Source organism: Dendronephthya gigantea, unplaced genomic scaffold, assembly GCF_004324835.1.
Source record: "Dendronephthya gigantea isolate DGI-Jeju-01 unplaced genomic scaffold, DenGig_1.0 000067F, whole genome shotgun sequence".
Taxonomy (NCBI): Eukaryota; Metazoa; Cnidaria; class Anthozoa; order Malacalcyonacea; family Nephtheidae; genus Dendronephthya; species Dendronephthya gigantea.
In genome coordinates this window covers 918,545-927,647 of record NW_021163077.1, presented here as the reverse complement: position 1 = coordinate 927,647, position 9,103 = coordinate 918,545, and the positions used below count along the sequence as shown (strand labels likewise).

The following is a 9,103-nucleotide window of genomic DNA, read 5'->3' as shown; positions in this document are numbered from 1 at the left end:
AGTTGTCTAGACAGCGCCCTCCTGTGAAACCATCATAAAAGCCGAAGTTCAGTCTAAGACTAAGCAGAAAATACATTCTTCCGAAGCCTCTAACATCAACTACAAAATGTCTGGATTAGTCAAAGCAAAAAAATATGATTGGAAGGACTCGAATTTGGCCTTGTTTGGTTCAGATACGGAGAAAAAGGTACGATTCTCTGTACTTATACTATTTAATAGTGTACTTTTATTTAGTCTTTAATGCTAGCAACTTTAAGATAAATTGTAGCAGTAAATTCCAGAGTTGTTTTGAAGTATTTGTACTTTCTTTGCACGTATTTAAAGATGCCTAACTATGGCTGAAACTCTGCAAAGTTTGATGAAAAAATGTGTAATTTAACTGAATTTAATGCTTAGCAAACCCGCCCTTCCATTTCAGTTGAATAATGAGATGAATATTTGCCTGTGAATTCACAGTTTGGTGTCCCTGTAGGGCGCTGTTATATTTCAAAATATCTCGGTAAAATGTCTGTTTAGGGGTCTCAGATACTTTAAACGCTTGTTTTAGTAAAATATTTTGACATATTTTTATATAATTTAAGCGTCATTTTTAATGTGTTTCCTGGGGGGCGCTAAATAATGTAAACATTCGAAAGTTTAATTTGCTACCTTTGAAATAATGTTGCAACAACGATATTATTCAAGTACTGATAAAATCAGTTATTTGAACCTTTTTTGTCACGATGTACAGCTCTGTGAAAAGTTTAAACGTTTAGAATTGTTATTAGGCCACGTTGAAGCATAATGCTGCATTTTAACAAGCATTATCTCGCCAAATTGTTACAAAATAATAGACCTTTGCTCTTTAATAACTGGTTAAATAAAATTTAGTTCACGTTTAATCTTCTTGACAGGTCAAAAAGGACTCCGCGGAGACAGAACCGGCCTGGAAAGGTGCAGGACAAAAACCTGGCGTCCAGATCTGGCGAATTCAGAAGTTCAAGGTAATACAAAGTATACAAAGTCTAATTATTTTGTGCATTATTCCTGCGTGTTGTGCTATAAAGATTTTTATGTTAAACTCAATTTTATGTTAATTTTGGGTTTGCCCAGACCTCTCATCTGATTGGTCAGTTCTGCTAATAGGACCATATTTGGCAAAGTGTTGAGGGTGTTCTAGAATCCTGAAAGAATGGGCTCTTTATAAACAAATATTTTAATATTTTACTTTTTGTAATGTTTAACAAATCAATGTAAAAAGTAGCTTAAATGTGAAGCACTAAAACCACAAGTACTGCTGATTGCTCAAAAAATCTTTTGGGCTAAATTAATTTTGCCTTAGGAATGAGTTTTATTTGTTGCAACTTGCAAAACCAAAGCATTTAAAAACCCAATTTCCAGCCCACATATGGGTGTTTTCCTATTGCCTGAATAATTTGCATCCCATTTATAGCAAATTCCAAGGGGCCAATGCATAATAATAGGATTTTCGAAAAGTTCTAGAATCAATATTGTTATTTGTGAAAAATACCATGTTGAATAAGAGGTCTTTTGTTTTATATGGTTCCATGGATATTTAAGGTAATGATTAGAAAAAGGGCAATTAAAGTGTGGAAGTTTCAGAGAGGCTGTCTTTTGTTTTTATCTATTAATGGTGGTTTTTTATTAGGTAACCCACCAGCAAAAAGATGAGTATGGAAAGTTCTTCAGTGGCGATTCTTACATCATACTCAATACATACAAAAAACCTGATAGTGATGTAAGTGGTTTTGTGTAATTTTGAATTTCCTGGTAATATCTTGAGAGTCTGATTTCATGCTATACATATTTTTTATGCTAGTTTCTTAAATAGTACAACAGATTGAACATACAATCCAAATACGGCAAATAGTAATGTGGTATAATCATGCAATTGAAACCACCTAATTCATATAGAATTTACAGGAACTTATACTAGAAAATAAAATACTTTTCTAGATGTTCATTGTTCCTGCACATTTAATTAAAGCTTCAGTAAACTAGTGGCTGTTCATTTTAGTTTATTATGTATTGTTATGCAAATTGCTTTACACAAGTGAATCTTCTATGATCCAATTATAAGCAAGACTTTTTGCTGATGCAAAATACAACTACAAACAGAACAATTAAGTTGCCCCTCTAAAAAATAACTGTTCACTGTTGATAGGAATTGCTCTATGATGTTCATTTTTGGATTGGACAGTACTCAACACAAGATGAATATGGCACTGCTGCTTACAAGACAGTTGAGCTTGACACTCTGGTAGGCTCAATTCTTTTAAATATAATGATATGTATATGTTATTTACCAAAATTTTTTTGGTCAGGACATAAATGAAAGATAGACAGATGCCCATCTCAGTGGTAAAAATGTCCCAAGGCTGCTATCTTGCTGGCGAGTGTTTATTGTGTGAGATTGTCCCCTTGCCTTGAGATTGAGACAGTCCCCTTGCCCTTATAAAATTGTTAGCATTTGGTGGAGGCTTGGTAACAAGATGCTCTACCACATCTGAAAATCTGAAATAGCCTCGACCTACACACAAAACAATTTTAAATTCCAAATTTTTGTAATGTTCAACTTTTGTAGCTGGATGACAAGCCTGTGCAACATCGAGAAGTTATGGGTCATGAAAGTGAATTGTTTAAATCTTACTTTGACAGCATCACTTTGTTGGAGGGAGGGTGAGTTACTATGGTTTAACTAAATTACATACATTAAAATGCCTGTGCATCCCTCATTTCCTACATGGATCTGTTACTTAGGTTTAATTCATCCTGCTTGTGATGAATGTCATATTGCCTTGGTGATATTACTTACTTTTTTTTGTAATTCTGTTTGTTAAGTTGTGACTCAGGATTTAGACATGTTAAACCTGAAGAGTATGAACTTCGGCTGTTACATTTCAAGAAGACAGGTGTATGTATTTTTTTGAATGCTTTTTTTGGCCAAAAGAAATGCAAATTATATCTTTTTTCTGCTTTACTAAAAAATTATAATATTGTTGGACTACCTAGTGCAATTCAGTGTCTTCAATGATAATAAGATGAACAGTAGAATATTAGGCTGTGGCTATATAAGAAGCTTAATTTAGGGAGGAGGGGTGTATATTCATATTAATTCATGTTCATGCAACCATAGAAACAATAGCTAACAAAAGAAATCAGTCAGGCATTAGACAAATATATGAATTAAGCTTCTAGCGATGGCCCTGGTAGAACATAACCTTAACTCTTTACCCAATGATCAAGTTGTGTGCATAATTTCATTAAAGTACAATGCCTAATTAGGCATTTACTCCCCCTGCAGCGAAATATAATGTGGTTAGGGAGAATGTTGCATCTAAAGTAGAGTCCTCAAAAGCATAATTCTTTAATAGTTTATAAATCACAATCATTGGCGATGCACTCTATAATACTAAAATATATAAACTACCTTTTCCTTTATTATGTAAAACTTCAAACTCCTACTCTCACAAATTTTTGAGCAAATCACCTTGGTTTTTTTACTACAGACATATGTTTTTAGTACTGAGACATATGTAACACATTCATTATTGTTATTTTTGTTTCTCTGGATTGAACGCTGGTATGGTAGCTAGCCTACATATTTTGACCTAGAATGTCATGAATTCATACAGATCTTTTTACAGATGAATTCAAACAATATTTTTTAGAAAAAAGTTGTATTAAAAGAAGTGCCAGCATACCATTCAAACCTTAACTCTGGTGATGTGTTTATTGTTGACAATGGATTGGAGATATATCAGGTTTGCAAAGTAACCTGTTATAAAAACAATCAGGGGCAGATCAAAACTCATCTGACAAAAGGGGTTCAGATTTTCTAAGGGAGGTATATCGGTGTGCTAGCAAACAATTGCCCAATTACAGTACATTATATAGCACATTTGCACAATGTCAAAAAAAAAGAAGAGGTACACACTCAGTTGGTAAAGTGTCGTCAGTATTTAATATTGTAATTACCAAGTTGCAAGTTGCATTCTTACTCTACACCAACAGCCATATTTTACAATTTTCTAGCCTATAATATAATAAGAGCCTACAGTACATAACCATTTTTTGGGGGGGTTGCTAACCATTTTTTTCTGTGGGGGTGCTAAAGAACTTTGGGGCAGTGTGCACCACACCCCTGAACCCCCCAGAAAATCTGCCCCTGAAAACAATATTAATACTTTATTATCCTCTGCCATGATTATAGCATGCAGGGTCCCAGATTAACCAGGATTATTATTTACATGAGTATTATAGAAATTTGTGTGGTATGTGTACCTACTCTATTACTTTTTACAGTGGAATGGTAAGACTTGTAGCAAAGATGAAAAATTCAAAGCTGTACAATACCTACAAGAATTAAAGGTAAGATATATTTTTTGACTTTGTAAATAAAGTAATCTTATTGGCTGATGAATTGTGAAATACGACTGTTGTGAAAAGTATTTTTTATGATTTTTTTTCGCCAACAGATACTTTGTTTTTTTAATTTGCTGTGATTTAGTGTTATGTGGTAACAGGTTATTTACCAAATTTCCCAAATTTGTATCTATTGTAGTCAGACAGAGGCGGAAAACCAAAAGTGGAAAGTCTTGGTAAGTAGATTTTATAAACACATCAAAGGAAGAGATGAGAATAATGGTTACAAAGTTCAGAATGATGAAGAGTTGTTATAGAAATGTGACATTGGTATTCTGGCCTCTGTTAGATGAACGGGAGATTTCGACGAGCCATAAATTTTATTCTCTGCTTCAAGAAGGTGATGCACCAGGGAATGATGACGTAAGTGAAAACTGTACTGCAGGGGTCGGGTTGGGGTCGGGTTGTACGAAAGCTGGATATCCCTATCCATCGGGTAGTGGCTTTTACAATCGCTTTGATATAACCCGTTGTTTAGAATACATGGTCATGGATTAAACCGAGTTTTCTTAAATGAGGGTTTCTCTTTAATAACTTTTATCTTAAAATCTGCAATCTCATTATCTGCAATCTGTAATCTCAATCAACTTTCTACGCATGTTTTGAAAAAGTTCACTATCCAGCGACTATAAGCGCTATCCAGTTTTCGTATACAACCAGCCTCAATATGACGTAAGCTCCTATATCTACCGCATTGACCAGGCTGCTACTTTACTTCTTAGCTTCCACCCCAAATTGTACTTGCCATTGCATGATTACTTATACTTGTTATTCGGCTTATGAGAAATGAAAAAAAACTAACATTATCATGTTCAAATTGGAAAACATGGAAAACCTGAAAAATTACCCTTAAAATCGGGTTGGGGGCGCGAGCGTGAGCCCCCCCCCCTTGATTTTCACTTGTTCTTATTAATTTTCACGGTTTCACCCTTAAGGGCCCTTAAGTCTCTTTTTCTGCATTGTGATCATCCTCATCAAAAGCGAAAATATGACCTCAATTTTTGTTTTTCTGCATTGCGATAAGCCCATATCCTGGTTTATGCTTTTATCGCAACGAAAGCTGAACTCTTTACAATACTGACTGATCAAACATCGTGTAACCGCAACTATTCGTCGTCAAATTGTAATATTCGAGTTGTGTTGTTTTAATTTCTAGGATGACGATGACTGTGATAGCTTCAATCCCTCACTTTTCAAGTAAGAGTTTCCACTTTATTTTACTGTTGTCTAACTTAATTTGGCATCAAAACTCGCATTAACTCTAAATGGTTAGCATCCAAGGACGGCGGATGATCGTTCAGTAAGGGGGCTTATATTGATATATTCAAGTTCATATAGTTCCTTTTGAAAATGATTGTTTTTACAGGCTGCTAACATAAATGTATATGAATTTTTTTTTCCTGTTGTGAAAACAGTATTACTTCACATTTGGTGCAGAATTCGTGTATCTTAAGGTCCCTAAGTCAGAAAATTTTAAATTGACTTCACGCATTGTGCGCTCGAAAAGTAAAAAGGAAATTTTCTTTTCGTGGATTCCATGAAATTGACTATTTGCACTGTCCTCTTTTAACTGTCAAATTGTACACTGAAAATTGACAACATTATTGACTACAGATTGAGTGACGAAGGTGGCAGTTTGGAAATGACATTAGTGAGTGAAGGAAGTATTCCCAAAGACATGTTACGAAGCGATGATGGTAAGAATTTGTGTGCCTTGGTTGTCTTGTGTTTAGCCTTATGTAATAACTGTGGTGATCGTAATTAACCTAGTCAACTCTAATAAAAAAAAATGGAACGTTAACTACTGGTAAACGTGCCCTCATTCGCCTAAAATCAAAATTGTTTTTCTCTGAGTTACGAGCTGAAATACCTGTGGAAACGTCAAGGCTTTAATTTGTGAAACAGATAAATATTAAAAAAAATCAAAAGAGAACTGCGATTCAACGAAAAAGACGAATTATTGGCCATATCCTCCTATGTATCTAACATCGTCAATTTTCTATAGAAAATATTTTTTTATTCGCTTCAGTGTCATATACAGCACAAGGTTTTGTGTTAGGTATTTTTTTTTAGAACTCAAAAACTGAAAGTCAAGGGTGTTGTTAATGGCACAATGTTGTGAATTGTGATAGTATCGTTAACAGTAGAGGTTGTCCATCGCAATTATCGCTTCTCTTGTTTAATCACCACACAAAGGCTACATTCACGACCCAACGTTTCGACGTAATCTTTGTGTGGTGATTACTTTCATTAATTAAACCAGAGTAGTGATAATTGCGATGGATTATATTTTTGGTTACCGTGAGCTTATTAACTTCAATTAGTAGGGATTGTTGATCAAAGAGTGCGTCGTGCGCTGATTATACCATCACTTTCTCCCTCTAGTATATATTGCCGATACTGGCAAAGCAGTATTTGTTTGGGTGGGCAATCGTGCCAGTGAAGGCGAGAACAAAAATGGGTTAACGTATGCACATGTAAGTTAAAACTTTAAATCTTTATTCCTTAACATCACTCAACATGCTGAATAACTCGATCAGTTTTTAACTCTTCTCCCTAAATGTCCATGTAAGGGTGATCTTATTGCAATATTGGTCATAATGTTAACAATAATTAAAGTCCGTTTGAATGACGCTGTTTAATTGTTGTGAAATAGATTCATGTGTGTTTGTGTTAAGACATTCAAGATTCAAACGTGACACATTCAAGATCATTGCTAATCCACTGCTACTGTAGTCTCTAAACGACTCTGTCCAAGTTGGGATATAAAGCTAACTTTTTTCCATTTAGAACTACCTTCTAAAATCCAAGCATCCTTTGGTGCCAGTGACTGTTTTGAAAGAAGGACAGAAGAATGCAGCTTTCGAAAAAATACTGAGTTAGACAATGAAAGTGTGACTCCTACAGAAAATCACTGGTAGATCAAAGCTACCGATCAGTTTAAAATATTTGAATAATACATTAATTTTAGTAAATTTACTAATATCACGTACCTTATGTATCATTTTAAGTCAATAAAGTAATTGGCTGCAATTAGATGACGGTCGTATGTCTTCATATCGGACTCTGTCAGTTTGGCCTGGTTGTACAATACAGGCACGTACAATTTTAAAACGTTAAAAAAATAGTTTTCCCACTAGTGAACTCTGACAGCAACTGGAGGGCCGGGGTGGTACTGCCAGGGGTGGAAGCCGTTGCTTTTTAGTTTTTCAGGTGTTATTGATTATAGAAAAGTACTCAACAATTGAAAAGTTCTATGGGATAGAAATTTTCTGACTTCCGAAGGGCGAAAATATTTGAAAACTACAAAAATATTCCTGTGTGAATAATTTGCAATTATACCGAACTCATTACACTCACACAATGGTATAGGTTATACCGCAGTTAATACTTAACTGTGCTTATACTTTAACACTCTAATTTACTGTACATAGAAACCATAAAATTACTCACGAGTGCTCACTAATTTTAATGTCTCACTCCTTTGTTTATGCTCTTTCCGTCTCTCAACTTCTCAGTTCTATTTTTGTCAATTAAACATGTCTAGTAACGTTATTCATTCGTTTAGTATACAATGATCGTCTTTGTATTTTATATTTTTTCGAAGTTTCTGAAATTTCTGAAAAGTTTCTGAAAGAGACGTGCCCTGCAGGAAAATGTGTGAAAATGAGGTATATACCGGGTGTCCCGGCAAAAAAGTACCTATTTTTAATTCAACATATATAACTTACAAACGAGCTACAGAATTACAGTCAAATAATTCTGAATAAATAAAAATAGATATTTTATTTGAGTAATGTCTAACTTAATTGAACGAGTAGTTTCGGAGATATTAGCGTTTGAGAAACAGTAACGTTTCGAAATTTGTCAAAAATCAGCAAAAAAAGGACAGTTAAATTTGTTTTAACAATACCGGTTCGTAACATGGTTTCTTGTAACTTATTTTTTAATTTTTTGAGAAAATTCGTTTTTTACTTGTTCTTACTCATCAGCAAATGCATGTCCTCTGGGGCTTTTTAAAACAGCAGATTTCAGAAGTTCCTCAGGAACAAAAACGTCACAACTTGGGAGAACTTCGCGAGGCGATTGTTAGGTCATGTCGCAATTTGGACGGCCACATGATTCAAAGGTCTTTTGATAGCATGCTGACAGGGCCGGCAAGATCCGCAATTGCAAGAAAGTGTGTTGTTGCTGGTCGACATGTCGGACATGAATTTGCAGATGAACAAGAACAAGTAACGTTATTGTGTCTTTAAACGCGAATATCTCCGAAACTACTCGTTCAAACTTCATATGTAATATATCAAACTTTAAGCTAGACATTACTCAACTAAATATGGATTATTTGATTGTAATTCTGTCGTTCGTTTGTAAGTTATGTTGAATTAAAGATAGGTACTAGGTCATTTTTTGGGGGACACCCGGAATATATAACCACACCCCTTCCCGGTTCGGGGACCTGTAGCAATTTTCAGTGCGGGGGGCCTTCCCCTCCACCCCCGGCAGGTGCGAATAAGGGATTCCGTCACCGCGATAAAAAGTTTTAAAAACCCCAATAAAAACATCGTGATGTGAAACAGAAACTTCAAATGCATGAAAATTTGGTTTCCAGAAATAGGTGAAACCCCTGATGAAAACCAGTCAACAAAGTGGAAACATTATTTGCACAATTTTCGTC

At 34.9% G+C, this 9,103-nt stretch overlaps 1 protein-coding gene across 1 annotated transcript; it reads left to right on the top strand.

Moving 5' to 3' along the window:
- LOC114530901 (gelsolin-like protein 2) lies at positions 1 to 7,463 on the top strand. Its single transcript, XM_028552509.1, has 14 exons — positions 1 to 187; positions 894 to 983; positions 1,649 to 1,738; positions 2,165 to 2,260; positions 2,585 to 2,679; positions 2,842 to 2,914; positions 3,672 to 3,764; positions 4,306 to 4,371; positions 4,565 to 4,601; positions 4,715 to 4,788; positions 5,582 to 5,622; positions 6,040 to 6,122; positions 6,811 to 6,902; positions 7,216 to 7,463. Exons 1-14 carry the CDS (start codon positions 107 to 109, stop codon positions 7,306 to 7,308), a joined length of 1,104 nt encoding a protein of 367 aa, XP_028408310.1. The 5' UTR covers positions 1 to 106; the 3' UTR covers positions 7,309 to 7,463.
- Positions 7,464 to 9,103: the final 1,640 nt, after the last annotated feature.